The sequence below is a fragment of the Vanellus vanellus genome, assembly GCF_965231255.1.
Source record: "Vanellus vanellus genome assembly, chromosome: 11".
Lineage (NCBI taxonomy): Eukaryota > Metazoa > Chordata > Aves > Charadriiformes > Charadriidae > Vanellus > Vanellus vanellus.
The window spans coordinates 5682644-5706436 of NC_138916.1; the positions used below are offsets into that span (position 1 = coordinate 5682644).

General features: G+C 39.5%; 1 protein-coding gene across 1 annotated transcript in view; it reads right to left on the reverse strand.

Moving 5' to 3' along the window:
* Positions 1–23793, reverse strand: part of TLN2 (talin 2) — a gene marked incomplete at its 5' end in the record, with an annotated part of 112525 nt that overhangs the window by 40401 nt on the left and 48331 nt on the right. Inside the window, 14 exons of the mRNA XM_082488644.1 lie at positions 1306–1425; positions 2789–2890; positions 3738–3884; positions 4763–4933; positions 7048–7149; positions 8659–8791; positions 9856–10037; positions 11192–11332; positions 12476–12637; positions 12827–12970; positions 14249–14371; positions 15490–15579; positions 18537–18630; positions 22647–22786. Of these exons, the coding sequence (XP_082344770.1) occupies positions 1306–1425; positions 2789–2890; positions 3738–3884; positions 4763–4933; positions 7048–7149; positions 8659–8791; positions 9856–10037; positions 11192–11332; positions 12476–12637; positions 12827–12970; positions 14249–14371; positions 15490–15579; positions 18537–18630; positions 22647–22786 (1851 nt within the window). The remainder of the gene's footprint in view (positions 1–1305; positions 1426–2788; positions 2891–3737; positions 3885–4762; positions 4934–7047; positions 7150–8658; positions 8792–9855; positions 10038–11191; positions 11333–12475; positions 12638–12826; positions 12971–14248; positions 14372–15489; positions 15580–18536; positions 18631–22646; positions 22787–23793) is intronic.

A 23793-nucleotide genomic window follows, 5' to 3' on the forward strand; every position in this document is an offset into this window, starting at 1 on the left:
AGCTGTATAGTAAATAATTAAAAGTTTTCTTTGTATGTGCAAGTTGTAAGTGAAAGCGCCAAGTAATTTAGGAAGTTCTGTCCTGTTCTACGGAATTATCCATTATTATCACAAGCTGTTTCTTTCTGAAGGTGGACCAAGGCTTTGACAAAAGGTTTCTGTTCTTTGATTGAGTAATTCTTATAACAAGCCTTGTAGCATAAAAAAACCACACTTACAAAGTAAAATGTTATGTCTTTTGCATAGTCCCTAAGTGTTGTTAAAAGTCTGCTGATTCATTGCACTCCTAGGAGAAAACTTGTTCCATACACGATTCACATGTATCAAGAGCAATGGAAGGGCTGAAGAGAAACAGGATCAAAGACAGTTTGAAGTTCTGAATGTTCACTGAAAACACTGTATTAAATCCTAATCGCTATTGTTATACACCTGTGCACATGAGCAGTGGTAAAAGTGAAGTGTGTTATCAGTAAACATGTACTCCGTAGTACTACGTGCAGCTCTGCCCCAACCTGTGAAGGCACACTGAATAGAGAGTGTATTTGGAGGAGGGAAAGGTCAATACCAAAGACCAAAATAGATATCTCTCCAAAAACTGTAAGAAGGAAACAGTACTTATGACGCATGGATGTAAATAACTGTCAATATTCTAAGATTTCACAGCATATTGAAAAGACATACAATCTCGCTTATGCTCATTGGTTCCTTTCTGTCAAATGAAAACAAACTCGGTAGAGCTTTTGTCTGCCTGCATATTGTTTCTGTCTTAAAGTTTGGTTTTAGCGAAAATTGAAGTAGATCATAAAAGAGACAGATCTGCATAGCCAAAGCACACCTATAATGTTGACTCTGTTCCATGTCATGGTTTCAATCAAATGACAGTAGGCCAAATGAATTCTTCCGGGAAGAGATGTGCTGTCCTGTCCCACATTTCAAGTGTCAATGGGTCAGAGGCAGCACGTCTGCTTGTCTGTCAGACAGAGCACACATACTATAGGTAGTGCTTGCACACAAAAGTGGCTAACAAAGCAAAGACAGTGGAAAGAGATTCACTGCATTTGTTTTAGAATCATCGCAAAGACATTTGAAAGAAAACACATTACCCAACTCTTTGAAACCTATTATCTGTCTGATCATACAAGGGATGTATCGCATTTGGCAATGGCTGCAAGTGTGTTGCTGCAACTGAGCGAGGTGAATACCCCTTGTCACTTCGCTCTGTATTTATTGTATTCTCCATGGTAAAAGAATACCCGTGTTGACGCCACTGTGTACAGAGAATAAAGAGGTCTAAAAACTGCAGACCTCCTCTGGTTCTGCTGTAGCTGCAGCCATTCGGCCCTGGAGAGCCAAATGCCCATAGTCATTGGTCATTTGTGATGCAAGTCCTCCCAACTCTTCTGGGTTAGTAACCGACTTAGTCATCTGAAAAAAGAACACAGGCAAGAGAAAAATGACAAGCATGAGAATAATTTGTTAATACACTCCAGCTTAGAAGCACAGTCATTTGTTTGGCCACACTGATGAAAAGGGGAAAACCACTTGCCATGTAAGGGACCTGTCCTCCAGCAAGAATTCCATGAGGAAACCCAAGCAAACATGCTTTATTAGAGTCATGGGAACCAGGCACTCACAGAACATACAGAGTAATCAAAGAGCAGCAGTTAGAGCTGGTAATTCACTCTTTGACACAATGGGGTGATGGGCCGGGTACACAGTTACTCAGACCAGGTGGGGAAGTGGGTTTTGCCTGTCACAGCCACCTTATTTTGTCAAAGGTGAGCTAGCCTACATCAGTCTCAGCTGGCGTGGCATGGGAGCATGAAAATGGAAAAATCCGAGGACCGATGCAGAACACATCTAAGATACTGGAAAAAGACCAAGAAGAAACACATAGGACTACACAGAATGCCTTGGTAGAACATCAGTATAAAATAACCAAATCTCTGTAGAAAAAGCCTACTCTTTAACAGAATATTTCTTCTGTCTCCAATTTATGTTAGTAAAGCCATGGAATTCCATCATTAGGGCAAAACTAGTTTTAGACAAATTTATACTGTTTGCCAATAAGCTGCAATGCCCTACAGAGCAGAATCATCAACCTGTCTTGACTGCAACGGCAATCAATTTTGTAAACAAATCCTGGCTGTAGCACACATAAATAATCCCCTTGTCTCTCAAAACCAAACAAGAACTGCAAGTACTCTTCAAAAGGTAAACATGTTATAGTAACCTTTTCTGTGAAATATGAGTTAAGAAAAATTAAATTCAACAAGTGTCCTTTTTTCTTTTGTTAAACCTGGGTGAATCACAGAAATGCAAGAAAAGAACAACTTGAGATGTTGATCTGCATTCATTCAAAAGTATTACAGGGGTCTGAAAATACTGACGTTATTTCGCAAGTTAAATGAAACAGTATGTGTGAAAGGGTAACCTGAAGTGTAAGGTGGTATTTCAGTGACAATTAAACAGGCTGCTAGAAAAAGCGTGCAGGTGAAATGTTTTCCTTTTATTTCTCATCGAAAATGAGCCAAATAAAAAGTTTTTGCACAGAAGAGCCACAACACAATCCAGTAGTCCTCCTGTAGAGGGCCACCTCTACGATCATGACACTAAGATCCAAGACTTAAATTGACAAAATCATCACTTCCTTTGTTTGCTCCATTACCCCTGAAGAGATAAGGTTATTGAAAATCAGCATTATAAAGAGTTTTGCAACACTGCGCAAATCATTCCACATTCCGTATGTACACAGAAGAGTTTGTACTTAGTTCTAACCAAATCTTACCATTTCCTGTGCTGTTACAGCAATGGCTTTAGAGTACTTCACCACAGTCGTCTGATAATCAACAAACGTTCCCTTGGGATCTGGAGGCGTACCTTCATCCAGCTGCAAAAAAGAGGGAGAAATATGGCAGAAAACACAAGGTCATAACCAACAACATACTTTACACATATTAATGAAATTGTACTAAATATTCATTTTCATGATCTCCTCTCTCAAAATATGCAAGTGATGACACTGCACCAGGGTGTACAGAGAAGCTCACAAAAGACTCTAGCCCATGTTAGGAGCATGGAAGATGCAGAGAATTTACAGTGCAGAGTTTTGGAGTGCAAGACCAAACCACCTGTAGCTCTCAGTTAATGTAGAAAGGAACATACAATGGTTACAAAACAAAATGTTCCTGCAAGAAGATAATGTAAGATTCCTTTACATGGTAAAGGCTTCAAACCTGAACGCCTTTATCTTGAGACAGGAAATGCCAATTATTTGGATTGAACTCATTTACATTTTGCAACTATACGTTTTCAGTAGAATACTTTACAAAGTGTAGCAGAGCACTTCAGGCTTTGACCTCTTCTTCTCTGAAAGTAGTTTGCTTCAAGGCTGGCCTGCTAATCATTTAGGAGACTAACATGAAAGATAAGTAGGAAAATGAAACAAAAATAAAAGGCCAGTTGACCTAAGATCATAGTTAAATACCAGCATATTCCTGAATAAAAATATTTTGTAGTAATTCTACCAACAGGTACTGTTTAGATTGTTAACACGACCACCATCGCCCACATCAGTTTGATTTCACAATCTTCAAAACAAAGAATCTTTAGGTTTCCTGTCACAGCATTACCAACCATTGCTGAAGTGAATCATCAGCAGCTCTTCCAACCCCCTGCAATGTGGTTCAGCTTTCAAGTACAAAACAAAAAAAGGGGGTCTGGCTTTCTATGCTCACCTTGCTCATTGCCTCTGCTATCGAGTCTACCATACCTCCAACCATGCCTACTTCACTTGCAGCTTCATTTAAGGTAACCATGATATCATCCACAGCCTCTTTCATCAGTTGAGCGGCTTCAGTGATTGCATCGTGAGTATGGGATGCCTGGAAGGGAGACAATGAGAAAACAGAAATCAGAGAGCATTCTGTGCACAAATCAACATGCAAATCAAAGCATAATTAATGAAGACAATACAATAACAGCTCTGAAAATCCCATTTCAGGTCAAAGATGAGAACCTAAATGTAACACCAATGTTGACAGAACAAATCTTGCTTAGACGAGAAAACACAATGTCAAATAAGAATTGCTTCAAAAAGTAACAGGACCTCGTATAGAAAACATGATGAAAAGGACTTGTCTGTAACAGAAGCAACAAAGATAAGGCAAAAATAACACCAGACAGTGAAACAGTCTACTTCTGTACCAGAATGAATTGTTCAAAAACACCCACATATAGACATAGGAACAACAAGAGAAAATGCTTGCCATATAAAGGAAAAAAATACCACTATTAAATAATATCACTAAAAATACCGTAACAAAAAACACTCAGAAAGAAATATTTCACACAGTTTTTCTAAACCAGTAAATAAAAACAAAATAAACCCCCCAAATCCTCTATCTCCAATCAAAAATCTACTTAAAAAAACCTGCTTGGACATTAATGAAAATGCAATGAAAAAAATGAAAATGAAATGAAAAACTCATAAAAAAGAAAAAATAAAAAACTAGAACAAATATAATTAAAAAACAACAACAACAAAAAGCACCAAGAAAATAGGCGCAAACACAAGTGGGACAGGCAAGTGTCCTTCAGAGAAAGGTGGGGGATGGATTCCTGTCTTCAACAAGTGTTTCCCCTCTCCGAGGGGAGACGGCAAATGTATCCCTGAGCCGTGCACTAGGCAGGTGCTGTTTTTTCTGCCCTGCCTGCCCTCTCCCATCTCCAACAATCCCGTAGTTACACACGGCAACCGTACCTTGGGGTTTCCTCCCCCTTCTTTAGCGGCGTACAGCATCTGTAAGGCAGATTCTGCTAGCGTCTTGCTCTGGTCCAACACGGTCATCTGTTGCTGATGATCCAGTGTTTTGGATGCCACACCAACTGCAGCTAATACCAATGGTTCGAAGTAACTTGCCAGCTGTGTTACCTAAGAAAGCCAGAACGACCACAGAAAGCCATTAACCCCGTTTCTCAAGTGCAACTGAGAGGAACCATATTCCCTGATTACCATCAGCCATAGGTTAGCTTAAGTGGCACACAGTCCTAGGGCTTCTGCACTGTACAACGCTTAGTTTGCATTATGTGCCTGTGTGATTCTGTCTCCCTTCACTTTCAAATTCCTTGATTTACGCTCATTCTGAGGAAACACCTGCTTTTGGCTATACACATATTCTAAGAAAATAAGCTAATATTTTTATAGGAATTAATATTTTTACAGTCTACCCGTCATGTGACACATTTTCTATAAAACCACAACTGTGCTTGGTTCCTGTCAGAAATCCATGAGACTTTGCTTTTACAGTTCTTATTGGATGCAAAAACCCCGTACTGCTTTGGGCTGATTACTCCACAGCACATGCACAAATAGCACACTGCAGCACCATCTGGTATACCTGAAGCCTCAGAAGTCCAAGTGCGCATACATTTACAGGGGCTATAAGCAGCTTACAAAGGCTGGCACGGGAAAGAAAAATGGCAGTACTTCATGCGCAGGAAGAGATATTGACAGGTTTACTCCATCTAAATGACTATGTGGACAGCTAAAGGCCAATAACATTTTAAGACAGTCAGATGTCTTCTTCTATCTTGTTTCTCAGAGGATTAAAGCCAAAAAAAGAAAAAAAAAAAGGAAAAAATCCTTAATAATAAGAAGGATTTCACAAACATAAGGTCTTTTAAATTGTATCAAAGTAAACAGCAGGAATGATTTCTTCTGCATTCAGCAGGAAAAACAGGCTCAAGAGAAGTGCTGTTGACTTTGGTCAACATTTACCTAACAAGCGTGAGGAGGAATGTGACTCCCTAACTACCTGTATCTTAGCAATCCTGATTTGTTGTGTGCCTCAAAGGGATAGGTAAACTGAGACTCAAAACTGCAAACAGTTGAGACGTTATGAAATATTTGATGGTCATCCAAAGCTAAACAGTTACCTGGGTACCACTCTGAAAGAGTTCTCACACTAACAAAGTGATTCTTTTCCAGTATTAAACACACTGACATAGAAAACTTGCATTTATTTTTCTCTCAAGAAGATATTGAAGGATGAGGAATCGCTATCTGAGAAACTACTAAAATCTTGTAATAACCACAGTAAATAATGCACACTTCCGGTACATAAGTTGTAACTTTTCGGTTTTGGACAGAGATCTAACAGGGACAAGTTCTACCATGCTTACTCTCCATATAACAGAGACACATGTTTACACGCTTACAATAGAAAGCAAGATTGTTACAAGCCTTTCATCCCCCCAACCCCTAAAAATTTGCAACAGTGGCTGCAAAGTTCAAAGTCACTAATTTTTTCCTAATAAAGCTAACATTCCCTCTATAATCAATGGAGACAGAGTGCCTCGCTCAGAGGCACAAAACAGGCACATTACACTCCTCCTTTGAAACCACAGTCTAAACCTCCCTCTCCCCGGACTACAGAAGCCACTTCGGCAGATGGGCCTCCACAGGCCAGAGGTAACCTCCGTGCATATCCCACACTCCCCTCCTCGCTTTGTCATGAGCTAGCCAAGAAATGGAGTAGTGTGCTTTATGCAAGGACTTTTGTCAGACTTCATCAACTGGCCAAAATCCACTATATATACACCTATTCAAACTATAATTCTGTGACCTGCCAAATAAGGCCCAGAGTGTGATGGACCCCAGGTCCTGTGGTCACCTTTAATACAGCAGAAGAGACAGAAGAACCTACATGTATGTACAGCTGCTGTCTGCAACAGCCAGAGGTAGGGAGACCTATAAAGCTGCACTCCACCCTTCCATCTTTGGTTTCTCCTCCCCTTTCTTAATTTGTCCTTTTCCTGCAAATCTGCCCATCACTAAAAGCCTCAAAGAAAATATCTTTCTGATGTCCCAAAACATAAACAGGTTTATTTAGTCTCAGCTTCGTGTATTTGGAAATCCTGGATCTTTCCCCCTTCCACGTGCTTTCTTCTGATCCTTCATAAGAAGGAAAAAGCTACTAAAACATGGTCTCCCCTAACATCCAGCTGTCCAAGATTTCAAATACCTTTGTAATGGTAGGACAGTACCTTGTGCCCAAGCTGAGCTGCCTCTCCTCGAGCTGCAGTAGCTATGGGATCAATGAGGTGGCCAATTTCCTGGACGACTGATGTCAGCTGCTCCTGTAGAGCCTAATATAAAGAGAAATTGTCAGTTACTATCACAGCTGTTCTTTTAATCAAGTTGTACCATACCATAACAATCACCCTCAGACCAACCAACACACTCAGAATGCTGTTCAAATGACCCACTACAGAGGGATGCAGAACTCCACACTGTTAGCTTTCTTTACATACTTGCTTATTTCTTATCTTTTACCCTGTTTCAACAACAAGAACCCCGAGACAGGCCTGCTCCTCTTTGGATTTATATGGCAAGTCTAGGGAGAGAAGGGGGAAAGTGGGTCCCTCCTACTCCAGCTGATTGTAGCAAATTTGGGAGTAGGTGTCCTTTCTCATTGTAATGTGACAACCCCCCCAAACTATTCTTGCCCTTCCAAAGATTTAGTATCACTGCATCGATCACAGAAACCAGCAGGAGCTCCAATTTAAAAATGAAGAAATATTTTTCAAAGCAGACAGTACAGCACAAGAGCAAAGAGCTCTACTGTAGACTTTGAAGCTAGTAGGAGAAATTCACCTATAAGGAAAGACAAAGGAAAAATATGACAGATCTGAAGGACAGATTTGGACTGACCTCCTGAATAATGTGTGTGGCACAGGAGCATAAGAAAAGCCTATTACTGGGCTTGTCAAGACATAAATACTGGCTTTTAATTCAGAGCCAATTGCCAGCAGCTGGGGTTTAGCTCACTCATGAAAGGCAAAAGATTTTTGCACTTTATTACATTCCTGTACTGCTTTATAAATAACTGCCATTTTCAGTAACATTTATTTCAGTTTGACATGGTGTCCAAGATGACTTCATTATTTAAATAGAAAATAATTATATCTATGACATATTTCCTGTTATAACTTCTTTTGTATAGCTTCACTTAGTCTGAAATGTTTCTAGTATGCAGCATTACAGCCCAAAGAAACCACTGGAATACACAAATAGACATGTCAAGCTGAGATTCTCATCATTCATTGCTGACCTTTCGTAGGCAGCCTGGCATGACGGCCCTTCCTCAATTAAATAAAGGCTGAAATAGCACAGCATTGGTCTACACTACCACGGGGCGCGGCAGGGGGTAAGAAAACTTTTTTTAATGAGAACATATCAGCATCAACTCCAGATTTCACTTATTCAATGAAAAATAAGCATTAAGAAAAATGACGTAAACATTTACATCGCTGGAATTCTAGTAATAGATCAGTTCCAGAAACATCCCAACTTCCCCATGGCAAGGCACTAGAGAAACGCTAACTATCAGTTGGTCACATCAGCACAGGAAGTCAGAGTAATATATGGGAGTGGTTAAAAATAAGTGCTTTCACCTCTCCTGCTGCCTGGTGATTCTGGTATCTTTCCAGAAATGATACACTTTGGCCAGTGTGTGATTTTGCCTAGCAAGATTTCAGTAAGAACAATTCTCCCCTCACTGGTAGATTGTGCCAAGTGCTCAGCTCCAAATGGAAAGAAAAGCAGAGTAAGTGCGGCTGCTCAGCATGACACTGTCCCCGTGCTATCTCCCTTACCTCAACTGAAATATCATCCCTGGTGGCCAGACTCTGACTGACAGCTGCAAGGGAGGCCTGCTCAATGTCTCTGATGCATCTGTTGATCCCATCAATGGAGAAATCACATTCTCGCTGGCCTGGGGCCTTGTCCCTGAAAGACAGAGACAGTAAGCTGTGTGTGGTGGGAAGGAGGCAGGCTCTTTCAGGAATGCACACAAGCATACTTCATTACCTGACCGTATATAAAACACATGGCAGAAAAGCAACAAGGACAAAAGTTAACTTTGTTCTACCTACAGGATTTTGATGTATGTACAGAGTACTCTGCACACTTTCACACACACACAAGCACCACTCCTCTCAACAACAAAAAAAATTGTTGCCTCAGAAGAAAAGTGCAAATTCCACCTCTTTGGAATGGCCAGACTGGCCCCACAATGAAGGTCAACATGAAAATGCAACAGACACCAGGGAGAAATATTCACATTTCTATACAGCGCGATTGACTGTCCCAGAAAACAATTTCTTAGTTATTAGGTGTTACATTCAGTCCAAGGTATCTTTCAATGAAGGTTAGAGTACTTTGTCCTGACATGCAGTTTGATGTTTCAGTACAATCCTTTTCAAAGACCAAGGAAACTGTAAGCACTCCTTAGTTCTTTTGATTTAATCACTATTAAGAGGTTAAGTATAGATCTACACTTTAAAATTTCCAATAAGAAAGGGATAGATAGGTTTAGTCCAAATAATAAAGAATATTCGCTTCTTGATACGGCATTCTTGCCACTAAACTGAGAACACTATAGTAAAGAATAGATAGCAAAGGTAATTTATATAGTCTGACCCACCTTAAAAAAAAAAAAAAAATGCTGTTTTCCACATACTATATGTTGATATGTGATCTGGATGGAGGTAATATTAGCTACACCTTTTTTATTCTACAGCATTCTATTACATTTACCTTAAACCAAATTGGAGGTGGAACCAGGAAAGGAGAAAAGAATGCAAAGAACAACCCTACGCTGCAGAGTGCTGCAGTCGTCAATTATGATTAAACACCCAGCATAACTGGGGAGGTATCATGCATCACAGAATAAATAATTTCCATTAGTGAAAAATACCACAGTTCTAATGGCCATACACTATTATTCTTTGTGAACGGCTGCTCAATTATTATGGCTTAAATATGGACACAAAGTTATACAAAAGACACACCTGATAGAGGTGATAAGACTCTTGATAGAATCCGAGACAGTATGGGAATGCCCAGCTAGCACAGACCATGTAGGAGGGTCTTTTGGATTGATAGCCAGAGAACGAGCAGTTTTGATCAATAGAGATGAGCTCTCCAACATTGTTTTGGCAGAAATTAGAATTGGTTCCTGTGCTCGCGATCCCTGTGGTTAGAAAAGTACAAGACAAAGAACATTTAAATAATTGAGTTCATCCAGGCTTTCTGCTCCTAAAAATCTGTTTAATTAACAGCATTAAAATGGCATGATCATTTCTCGTGTCATACTGTCATATTCATAGATAGTCAACACGGAAATAGTACCGAAATCAGCACAGTCCAACTGTTTTCTCTGTAACATACTTAAGAAACACTTTTCAAGTTTAGAAAGACACTATCCAGATGAGAAACAAAAGAAAACAATGACACTTGTCTAATCATAGGATATGAAGATATCATTGAAAATAAACTTTATTTGTCACAAAACTTGCAAGATCTAACCAAGCGTGCCTTTTTCCCAGGAATTAGTTGGACTACAACACTAATTGGGTCATCATCTCCGTATCTATTTTATCGCCAGTAATTTGGTAAACCCAGGTACCACAGGCCTGGAAGACAGCCTTAGATCTCAGTTACAGCCCCACAACTTTATGACTGCAACAGTTACTGCATCATCTGATATTGCCAGCTGGAATGGAGGCTGCCAAAAGCAGGAAGGAGCAGTTGGAGAGTCAATAATGATACACGACCTCTACTTTGAAGCTTTTATGAAGCTCAAAGGCTTTATTTAATTATTTATTTTTCCCCTGAGGACAAAAAAGCCCTTTATTAGTTACTTTAAATACTATTCCGCTGTAGTTGAGGATGAAGAACTCGGGGAAAACAAAAATACAGAAGGCCCACAGAAAGTTATTTCTTCCCAGAAAACCTGCTTCTTGTCTTGACTGCATCATTTTTGGAAGGGAAAAACCCCAGCGATGTCCCTTCAATCCTGTTCAGAACTGTTCTTGAGGGAAAAAGGGACATTTATTACTTTACCACATGGAGGAATCCAGCTTACAAGACATGCGAGTCACCTGTACTGTATCACTTTACTAACAGGAGACTGGCAGCGCTTACTGTAGCCTACCTAGTTTTATCCCACTGGTGCAAAATTCAAGGTGAGAGGTGAAGCGAAAGACAGCAGATGACCTATGAACACTCAGGAATGCAGACACACATTTCAGGGCCAGGTCTTTACACTCACTTCCTCTCTCCCGACACATGATTAATTCAACATTTTCAACTTTCTGAGGGTGAAAGTGCAATATCCTGCCTTACCTCACTGCTGATCTGGGCTGGTATGCTGACAAATTCTGGATTTGAAGCAAATGCCGTCAAATTTTCAACTGCCTCTATCAAAGGTGCAGTAGCAATTCTGCACTTGTTGCGGTTCTCTTCAGAGAAATCACCATCCAGAGCCTGGAAATTAAATCATGATTGAGTTCTGTCTGAATGGGCTTCTTTGCAAAACTGAAGGAAGACGGTTTAATTCTTCATAGTTTTAAACAGTTGTGTGCTTATGACGTGAAAGTTCATCCACAAACAAGGCTGACAAAAACAACGTGATCCTTTAAGCACGTTTCTTTACTTAGCTGGTTATTGGCCCTTAACTTAAAACTTCTGCTTTGCTTCACAAGACTGAAAAAATGTTTTCTGTCATTGCACTCTGACTTTTATAAATCATGTCTCAGCACCTAATGGTCCAAAGAATGGGAGTGGCTAACAAAGTGGTTCTTTCCTATAGACTGAGTAAAAAAAAAAACCTATTATTTTTTTAAGCAAACCAGTAACTTGTTGCTCTCATTTTCACACAAGTCAGCTGACCTCTTTCATAGGAAAGATTTCATCTCTATCTCATAGGAAAGATTTCAATATGAAGGAGACCTTCTGTGTAACATAACGAAACCTCCCAGTCCTAAGAGCATAATTATATTAAAAGACTTTCAGTAGTAGACCAGCTAATGGCTTCCAGAAGGGTTTTAGATTGTGAATCCTCTATGACTTAACAAGTATTTCTGCTTGCATGAGGAAAAGCTACCTCCTCCCAAATTGCAGGCAGGTATCTGGAAAATAAAAGATTACTATTAACAGGAGACTATTAAACAGCAGCAATATAAACGGCTTCTGTTTGGTCCCCAGTATTACTTTTTTCTTTATTTTTCTCTTACAAATATGGTAAAGCTGTCAGAAATACCTCCCACAAACCTCCAGATATTAAACAATGTAACACCACTAAAAGCCTTCACATTCAGTTGTTTGCAAATTACTCTCATGGCGCAAGCTCATTCAGTATATCAACACAGTGGTGTATCATACTGGACAGGCCAGCTGCCTCTCCTAACACTAATATTGCCCAATTCTTTCCACCTTGACTACAGCACAGTTATACCACTGAATGTGTTTTCCAGTTCAGGTCTGCAAAAATGTAATTAATCATTTCTGAAACCATCCATATCACAGAAGGTAAAACGATATTTCTAACTGTTCTGATTCTGTCTCAACAGAAAGAAAAAAAAACACAACATAAAAGTAGAAGGAAGTACAATTAAGCAGCATTTGTACCTTGATAGTTTTAACCAGGTTAGCAGTGCTGTTTGCAACTTCCTTGGCAGACTGCACAAAGTGTCTCTTGGCAACAGGATTTGCTGTCTTTGATGAAGCAATGCGACAAGCATTGCACAAAGCAGAAGTATGTTTAGCCACAATTGTGGCAGCTGATAATACCTGTAAAAATAGATAGCACAAAACAAGCAAATTGTCAAAGGAGCATGACACCTACTATACTCCAGCTCTGCAAAGTTGCAGTTCAAAGCCATGCAACAGTTTCAAACCAAAACTCCTTTGCTTGGTCGCAAATAAAGCAAAGTCATGTGTCCTAACAATGACCATCTCACTGCAGTCCTCTGGAATCACCTGTGATGGGCTGCTTGCTGGATCTACCAAATTCTGGCAAGCCATCTGGATTGCTTGATTGGCTCTGGCGAACTGAATTGGGTCAACAAGACCCTGCTGACCAGCCTGACTGTTTGGATCTGAGATGCCAACGAGGTAAGCAGCCTAGAAATAGAGAAAGGAAGAAAATCCTAAAAACCGATGCTAAATCCATTTTGGTTCTTTGATAAGCTTGCCATATATCATAGCACATGGTGGTCAGAGATTATCTGGAAACTAGACTGTGAAGTACTATGACCATTTTTTTTTAGTTATAAATCTCCAGAATCCTCTGGAACCAGGAAAAATTACCCTTACACTTGTGAATTTTATTTAGTCAAAACAAAACTCTCCACTGTTTAAGCAGCTGGTATCCCTGGAAACATTCTTTTTCACTTGCATAGCCAATGGAAAGAGTTTTAATGGTCACAAGTATCAGCAAATTATTTCCTGGATTAGCCACAGTTGGAGGTGGTGAGGGTTTTCATCAAGCCAGAGGAGAAAACCAATTCACAGCAAATGCAATATTGCTGAGTGTAGGACCCATCAAGTCTGCGTTTACTGGTCTCACTGCAGCTCAAGATGTCTGATGGCCAAACTTTCTTTTTCAATTAAATAAACTCTACAAGGAGGAATTGTTTGAACTGTCAAAACTGTATTTGAAGGTTTCTTGATGAATTTCCATTACAGATAGAAGTATCTGTCACCTTGATATTCCAGTAAGATGTGGAGAAGATCAAGTCTGTACTGAGACATTCCATATTTGGGGAAATCAAGAAGCAGTTTCCAGATGCAGAGCATGACCCCCCACAGCCAAATCCTTCACTGAAGGGGCTGTATCAGCTCTCAAAAGTTCAAGTCACCCAGTTATCAGATCAGTGAAACCACATCAACCAGTTCCAGACTCTAATTTGTTGCAGTAGCTTAAGAATTTCAGTTATTTCAAAAGTATCCGAACAGCTGAAACAGATTGCTTATTATTTTAGATGTCTGAAATTAGTAGTGGTCCTTACAAATTTTTCCAAACTAAATCAAGCTTGATTCATTCATTTTAACTGTGGCTGGTTTTTGTACGCTTCTCTATGATGTAACAGTTCAGAGCTTGAGCTGCAAACACGAATTCCACATGCTGCAGCTTTGACATTTGCTTTATCCTCAGAAAAGTGTCCTTCTTGATGTCATTTCCTTCCTTATAAAATATTCATGTTATTGCACTCTGCTGCTTCTGCAATGTACAGCAGTGTATGCACAATTTCTGTGGATCTACACAGAGCATGCTAGCCAGTACAAGGTCATCATTTGTTTGGCCACATAGAAGTGAATCTCAGCTCTACACACCCACAACATGAGCTTTCTAAAAAAATAAAAAACATATACTTAACTTTACAGACTTCAGTAGCTTACCTGAGCTGCTGCCTCTGTGAGGCCACAAAGAGCCTTGGATGCCACTCCAACACATTCTCCAAAGACTAAAAGATCCCCAGTTTTTGCATTCTGGGAAATGCCCGCCATTGATTCACCAAGAACCTCAGAAATTAAAAAACAAAGTTACCTTCCCAATATGCTTCCCTACCACTCAAAGGCAAGTGATTCCTGGCCTTGAGCCAGTTCTGGCCCACAAACTTCTTTGACTTGACTTCCAGAAATTTTAGCTAGTTAATGACTTCACTGAATTGGGTACATTCCTCTGTGTGGCGTAAGGGATAATGCATGTAGATCAACACTGGATTGATGGTGCTGAACATAAACACAATTATAGTGCAAATAACTAGGAGGATACAGAATTAGTCCTCATTACTTTTGCTATCATCCACTACTCATCACAGCTCTCTTGGCGCTAGGTACATTTCATGAATTGCAGAACATGACAACCAAACCCACAGCTGCTTTTTACACATCCGGGATCTTCTTTACCCCCAAACTCACTGAAATTCAGTGAAAACAAAATTGCATCTACTCTGCTGGAACCATCTGAATGTCAGAATACACATTAATTCCCACAGAATTCAGTTTATTTTCTTTTAAAATTCAAAATAAGATCTGACTGCAGTAGAGTATTAGATGCAAGTTGACATGCACATCCATTAAGCACTTTCTTTTTCTTTTAGAGAAGAATGTGAGACAATTCCAACACACTAATTAATAAGGGCACCAAAAGCAAAGCTTCAAAGACAGATTTATAGCATGGTATGTTTAAAAATAAGTTAGAGATTTCACACAGATTTTCTGGTGTGCCAGAATATCTGGAATGTTCAGACATTTGTCCAAGCTGTTTTGCACAGAACGATACAAAAGATATTTCATTGCCAAGCCTCCCATTTACGCTTTGGGTCATTCTAACATAGCTCCAGTCAAAATACATCATGAAAGTATGACATGCTGTCTAATACACAGGGGAGGAAGGGAGAGGGGTGCAAACTTTAACAGCATCGCATACCAGTCACTTAAAATTTTCTTACTGAGGCAATATATCTTCTAAGTGACCAAAAAGTGAAATTACCTCTAAAAGATCTATCTCAGGTGGCGTTTTACCAAGGAATGCAGTATTTTAGCCATAAACACTGTTCTGTGTTTCTAACACATTTGATATGCATGTGGAAACTTCCAACTTTACAATTGGCACAGAGGCGAGAAAAGGAAATTACCTTTGAGTTTTCCATTACGCCCTCAATACAATCAAAATATGAGAGATCGCTCACAGGTTCATTGGGGTTATCCAGCATTCCCTTAACTGTCTGAAATAACGAAAGAAACTCTGATTATTGACAGAGCCTAAAATACTGCACTGAGAAGAACACAGGCCATCACAACTATCCTGCTTATACCAGTGTAATCTTACAACTTTGTCTCCAGCAAGCCAACAAAACTGCACACTCACTGAGGGCTCACATACAGATGAGCATGCTACACATTAAATGCTACCCTCCATTAACTGAACTACAGTAACTACACATTTGCGCACTATGAATCTGTTGAAAGTATAGGTTAATTTGGTTTACCTTGTGTTTGTGACGAGTGATTTATGGTCAATTAGCAATGCTCAGCTGACAGGAGGTTATTTGGTTTTCTGCCAGTTGTCAACAGTCTAATATATGTTTTCAGTACCATTTTAAGTTTCATAAATGGAATTGCAAGAGTGATTAGGAAAACCAGCTACCATTTGTTGAGTCCTGTCTAACCACACAAAGGCCTACCAAACTAAGAGTAAGTCAACGACCTGCCTGCCTCTTACTATTGTCAACAGATTCCAGCAACATAGCTCCCTCTGCCAGAAAACTACACATACTGGTTGGGTTTAATTTCTTTTTCTGAGGTGATTCTGATTACTGGAAATACCAAAGTGAAAGTCAGTCACATATTCATTGAGCAGAATTGATGCATTTAGATTTAAAACAAACAAACAAACAAACACAACTTGTAAAAAGCTGTAAAACGCAGCAGACTAATTCTCTTATATGTAAAAAATCTGCAATATGCCTTCTTCCAAGTTTGAAGGAACACTCTTTTCTGCCAAGTATCAGGGAGAAAAGACTTTTAATCTTTCCAATGAAAGCGAAATCACTAAGTATAGAAAAATACTAACATCTGTATCTGATGTTTGCCTTCCACCTGAAGGAAACATAGGCATGATTTTAAACCCTTAGACTTTTCTCATAACTAAACTCCTAACATTAAGATATACCTATGGTATTTTTAACAGCTCAGCTATTGCTTTTTAAAAGCTATAGTCTAAGTTAAAGCCTTACAGTAAATAAACTGAGAGCAAGGTGATGTGAGGAAGAAGTCATATCTAGAAAACAGTTTCTAGTTGCCTCTCATCTCTTTCTCAATTCTCATAGACATTGCAGCAGCTCTTCATTGTTGTGCTCTGCCTTGAAATAACTTGTAAAGCAAACAATGTTCCTGCAGTAGTTGCACTACTATGGAGACAGCAGCCCTCAGAAGGTAAGGAAACGGAACTGCAAAACACAAGCCAGCACAACCTCCCACTGACATATGTTTGCTATTACTATAACACCTTTGTTAATCCTTTCAGCTGAAATTCTGGGCAAGCTTAGCTAACTCATTGGAGGCTATACAGTAAGGTTCTCTCTAAGCACTGTTTCCCAGAGTCTCCAGGGAAGACTACAGAGCACTACTGACAGTCTATCAAATCCAAGCTGAGACACGCTCTTACTACAGAAACACTACTTTCTTCATACTTTTAAGAAGCCTTGGGGAGACTAGAAAGAGTAGGCAATGAATTGCAGAAATGAAGGGAAGAGGTAAGAGCCTAATCGGTGTAAAAGAAACTGAAAGTTAAGACTACTAAGAATGCTTTCCCCCAAAATTTGATAGGTTTCTCAGGTCACTTTGATACCAGTCTCTGGTCTCATTTCAGGACTGTGTGGTTTTGCCCAAGTTTCCGTTTTCTCAGAAATTAATCTGATTTCATCCACCCAGGCTCTTCTCACTAACTGGCCCTCTGAGGCAAGTGTTTCCTAGAAGTTCAAGATGCTACAGATCTTCCTTCTGCCCTTCTCGGGCTCTGCTTGCAAGCCATGCTATTTGCACAGAACCCTCTGCAATGGCTTCTTAAGGCTGTTCTGCCCCAAAACTGAAAGTTTAGGGGCTCATTAGCTGGGAATTTTGACCTTTCACTTCCTTGCTGTTTTGCAGATCTCTCCCCATTAGCCTTTCAGGAAGAGAAATGGTGCTTCATTCCCCCTGGCTGCTCCACCCCTACATTCTGCAGTGACTTTGGGCAGCCATTACATTATGGCACAATTTTCAGTTTTCTCTTTTTATTATTTGGACTTGCTGCTACTCCCTTTAACTAAGGGAATAACACTTCTAAGCTTAAGTAGCTAAGAATTCAAAAGTACAAAGAGGCTCCTAGGCAAACTCCTACCAATATTTTGGGATGGTGACTGTGGAGTCGCATACTACAAAAGCTCACAATATTCTGGGATGCACCTGCAGTGACCTTTGTATCCTTTTGATACCAAGGGGTAGAAACAAAAAGCTTGAGGGTGTTTTATGTTCTCTACACAGGCCAGTCATCCCTCGATGTTCTGACCTTGACAGCAAACAAACATTTAGTTTAATTAAAAAGATGCTATTTCCTACTATTGTAAGCAGCTGTCTTTCTGATCAGCGCACAGCCTTTCAACTGACCTGCTACCCACTATTTAGCCAAACAGTTCACTCATGAAACAGAACATACCTTGCAAAAACCTGTACGTCATACCAGCTTGGCTGTGACAAAACAGACAAGGCATCAAAAATCTACACTAAGAAATGGCAGGGAGTGACAAGGTAAAAGATGGTAAACATCATCCTAAAGTGGGATGTCAGTAACAACATTCTACAAGCAGAAAAATCAGGATTCTGCAACTCCCTCCAGTGCACTGCCAGTAGTGGTCATATCATTATGATTCTTCCTTAATTCATACTAAGTATGAATAATAAGGGCTCAACTGTACCTTTTGAGGGGCAGGGAAGAAGAGATGGGGACAGGGCAGCAAATTTAACTCTGGCCAAAACTACAAGATTTTCACAGAGGTTCTATGCTTACCTCATATGCAATTAAAACCCCTGACATATATCAAGTGAGAAGACAGAGAGAGCAGCTAATTGGACAAAAAGAAAAAGGGAAACAAACATTTGGGGCCTATTTTTATGAATAAGAACTTTTGAAATGTAGTAATACCTCCAGTTCTCTGAGTGCATTATCACATTCCTTCTGCCCAGGAGCTTGCTGGGTGCACAGCGTGATGAGCTGGTTTATACTCTCAGTCACAGCTCTAGGGAAAGTAGAAGGAAAAAAGGCATATATTAAAGTTACATTATTCCTATTAAAACTATTTTTACCGTTACCTGTACACTGCATAAAGATTTACAACTTTGATGTTCTACTAGATGCTTTCTTTTCAGTGTTTGGGGATTAACTGTATAATAAACAGTTCACCTCTTCTTTAACAAGCTTCATAGGCACAAAAACATTCTCACTAAAACATTTGATACTGGTCCACACCTGAAAATCTATCCCTTCAGTGCAAACAATTGAGAAGTCGGCACAGAAGAAACAGAAGCTTCATCTCACAGCAACAAGCATCTCTGGCAAGGTTTTGGCTGCAGGGGTGGCTTCTGTGAGAAGAGGCCAGGGGCTGCCCCATGCCAGGTACAGCTGGTTCCAGATGGCTCCAACAGACCCACCACAGGACACAACTGAGCCCAGCAGCCAAGCTGGTGGCACCTCTGGGGAAAACATCGTTAAGAAAGGGTAAAACATCACCTGGCAGCAGGCCAAGGTCAACCCACTACACTAGCAGTGACATAACTTCGCTGCTATAAGGTATTTTAGCATTTCTCCAGGTCTGACATTAACTGAATCATTTCTCAACTAGCACCCAGAAGTCTTAAAAGACACAAGCGGCCAGTATGTCAAACAATATTTGAATGTAAAGTCATATTATATACCCTTTGCTAGGAAAGTTTTGTGTCTTTTCTGATATACTGTATTACACACACAATCCTGCTATATATTTCTATAGTCTGTTATCAAGTTGCTTTTTTTCCTCTTAAAATAATCATTGATATTATCCAAGTCAACATGCATCAGCCCTTTTAGGTTTAAATCCACAGAGAACAAGGTATTTTCTATGGGAGTTCACAGTGAACACAGGCTGAATCTGACATACAATATAGTCACTATCTGTGTTTTCCAATGAATGTTCTGATATTAAGCAAAATTAATTATAACTACATTAATTTTAGACTAACAGCTAACCACCCAGGAAAGTATCTTCTAGAAGAATAGGCTTTGCAGGAGGAAGTAGAAGTCTGCCGTTCTTTGTTATTAATCAAAGATAATTTTCTATAGCTCAGTATGTTGTCACCAATTTGCAAAAACTTAGCTTGTATTGTGACATTATAGTGGAATGCAAGTGTTTTTGTGTTGTTTCTCATGGCAAATTAGAAAATGAGTGAAATCAGAGTGCATGGAGAACATGCTTTCCTCTGACCTTGAAAACTCTGCATGGCATTTGGATTGCTTTTTCTTTAAGAAAACTGGTGCTTGATAACATGATTGGTAACATCAATAACATGATTACCTAGATGGATGGTATTATACTGTTATAAAAGGAAATGGGATGTGCTTATTCCATATACACCAGGTTTTATGTTTAATTCCAGGGCAAAAAGAATGGAAACTAATAGATACATTTGTTTAATTGAGACTCCTACCCTTTTCAGTACCGTTGGCATCCTCAGAGCCCCTTTTCCTGAATTCTTCTGCCTTTTAGGACTGTTACATATATATGTCTTTTGTCCTGTCTGGCATACTGTATTATACACATATAGTCCTGCTATATATTTATATAGTCTGTTATATCAAATTTCATTTTTTTCCTTTAACTAATTCATATTCTCTGAATCAATATGTGTGTGTGTATACGAATATTTTTGCAATTATTATCTATCTCTGAAAAAAGTATGTATGGCTTCACCAACATACCATCCATACAAACAGTGGATTCTCAACCTCCTGAACATCAGTGATTTTTATGTATCAGAAAAATGTCATTGCATACAGACACATGAATAGATGGCAAAAATGGAAAGGTTTGTTCACTCCCACAGAAACTTCATGCAGAAACATCTTGTCCACTGTTGATTTTAATCTAAGAGAGACAATACCCATTGAGCCACAGAATATCAGCGATTAAAGAAAAAAACCCAAACTTGATAATAGACTAGAATTGTCAGCTTGGTAGAGGATGCAATGTGGTCTCACGAGTATCATTACTACACACCAGGTACCTGTACCCAGGGATACAGCCAATGTACAAGCATTACTTTTAAAACTATTTGGAGGCAGTAGAACCAGGAAGGTTGCCCCTCAAACACCAACCCCAGCGTGGAAAAGGACCGCTAGGACTCTAAAAGCCACATTTGTTTTTATCAAATACAGCATATAAATACTTGGATCCTGCAGCAAACTCAGCCCCTGTTGCAGTCCTCTGAGACTGTCAAAGGAAGCCAAGAAAAATGCCTCCACAAGGAGGCCAAACCTACTGAAAAAGTTGGGAGTGTCTATTATAGCTGGAACAAAGGAGGAAGAAAGGAAAGAAAATACAAGAAGATTAATCCCACTACAGTAAAAGATAAGGAAAAAAATGAGAAGATAAGCCATCTTATAAACAGGAAGCAAAGGAAGCTGTGCCTCTTTTTTTCATTTTTGTGCGAAAAGAGAAAGTAAAAATAGTTGACCTTCACCATATCATAGCACGGAAAGAGAACAGAGCCCTGGCAAGCTTGTCAGAAGCAGCCACGGAGGATTTGAGAAAGGAAATAGGGTGCCTCCTTAGCATCTTAAACACAAACTAAGAATTGCTATGTATTTACTTTTCCGATGTCTATGTAAAGTCACATGCATGCATGCAGCCACACATACACACACTAACAGCATGGCAAAATAGAACATCTAAAGGCTCTGCATGGCTTGTCTCCCCTTTTTTTATTACATGCTTCTACAGAGGGCATAGCAGCCTGGCAGAAACTAACAACTAACTGGGCTTCACTGGGGATATTAACTTCCATTTCGCTCCAAACAGGAATGCTCCAGACTAAAGCAGGAATCTGTAGCAGTCTGATGCTGCAGCACTAACAAAAGCTCACATGACTCCTTCACTTTTAAGCAGTGTGCCTTTGGTCACCTACAGTTTTCCTAGAAGCTATTTCTTTCAGGGAGACAAGATGGATGTCAGAATTATTATTTTTTTTTTTTTAAACAAATATGACAAAGTAAAGTAGCATAGCTTCTTTAAGAAGTCCTTTATTAAAATAGAGGACTAATTTTTTAAAAATAAAGTTATTGCTATTAGAAAGGGATGATTCCAAGGTCCAGGATAAACATCCACTACATTGTCCCCAAGGAAGTAACAGTCTTAACTTACTCACTTCCTCTCTAGACTAATCTTTGTGGGTGTAAACATTTTGGCAAACAATATTATAAGTCACATTCATGTAATCTCAGACCTTCATTTGATTTAATGTTGACATTTTTAGGTGTGATGTCTATCTGTCCTTCAGCAGTCCCCTTCCAGTTTGACATTTGAACATTCCATTTACAAACTCAGATAATAGAAAGTTAATTTGGGGAAAAAGAATTGTGAAAAGTATTTGAGAAAGTGAAGGACAGGTGATTATTCAGTCAAACACTGAAGTGCCGTGTTATTTTTCCCCACAAACACTGAGCACCTTGACTGAGAAACAGGGTCCACAAGATAAAATTCAGGGCATGGTTGCCAGAATCCTTAAAGCAAGGCTGTCTTCCACCAAATAAAGATAACATCTAACCCTTCCAAGTGTTCTTGATCACTGGAAGTGATAGGCAGCCAACACATGATTTTTAAACACATTCTGCAGAAGAATATTGTTCAATTTCTTTCCTTTGTTAGGGATTGAGAGGCTTAGTGTTAGCTACTGCCTTGTCAGAACATAGACGGTAATAAAACAGCAGGTAAAGCACATTAGTCCCTTTCAAAAACTCAGCCAATTCTTCAACTGCTGGTTATTTTTTATTAGTATTTTTTTTATTTATTTATTGTTATTTCCACCAACAGTAACAGGTTATGCCACTTAAGGAATTACTCCAAAATAAACTGTTTTCTTCTGTCCTACTTTCATTTAACTAGAACTGCCGGTTCCAGCCACTCACGTAACTGTTGATAGCAGAAGAATATATAAACACATTATAAATATCAGAGAAAAGCAACTATCTTTGGAAAATCTAAGGCAAGCACCACATCCTTACCTTGCTGCTGCTGCTAAGAGGTTCTTGGCATTAGGAGCTCCAGGATCAACAGAGAGAGACTTGGCAGCTAGTAACAACTTGCTGGAAGCCATAGAGATGCTCTTGAGGTTACCTATTACTTGAATCTGGTCCTCTTTAGTCTGCAAAGCCACAGCAGCATAACATTAAGTGCAGAGTTTGCAATAAGAGCATGCTAAAACTGCATTTGGAAACCCAGTTTGTTTATCCATCTGAAACCACTGACACAGTGGGGACCATAGTCCAGAGAAGGAGACAGACCAAAGCCTCTGTTCAGCCAGACAGGTGCCTCTAGCTTCACTTACATAACCGAAAAAGAAGCCCATATAACAAATAGCTTGGCTTCTAACAATAGCAGTATTCACAAATGAGCAACGGAGAAACTTTACTACTTGTTGAACAATGCTTTTGTTGTCAAGACTCTCATGTGTCTCTGCCTGGCACAACTGATCCACATTATTCAGTCAGCATACACTGTCTGTATTCTAGCATCCTCTGTGTAACCCACAGGATCTCTAGCATCTAACTGGGATTACTCGCACAGAAGATCCCTCACGGAAGTCCTCTATCCCAACAAAATAGATTTCTGTAAGCCTACTTCGGTAAACATTCTAACTTGGATGTTCTATTACTTACTTTAAAGCATTGCTTGAAAAGGAAAACCTGCATATACATACAATTAACATGAAAGTACTGCATTATCACAGCAAATAGCTGTGACTAGACTCTTCTGTCAATGATCAGTAGAAGTGAATCTGTTCTTTCTAATGGTCTGTTCAGGATTCTGTGTAAAGAGGTTGCATGTTACTCAGCTGATGTGAGTATCTTTTCTCTGTATTTACATTCTGCTTCCTCCCTACCCCCCCATTTTGCTGAGTATCCAAAATACCCAGTATTGCTTCTGTTCTGGGCAAATAACTAGACACAGACAGAAACCATTCTCTTTTGAAAGATCAGCCGTTAATAACTAAGATGGCTATCACCCCCTACATCAGCAGGATAAGCAAATCAGCAAGGGCCACAAGGTCATCAGCAGCTCGAATTCCCTTTTCAAATAGCTATTTGCAGTATCTTTTCTACCTTTGCCTTCACTGAATTGCCTCAAACAAAACATTCTAAAAGTCAAGGA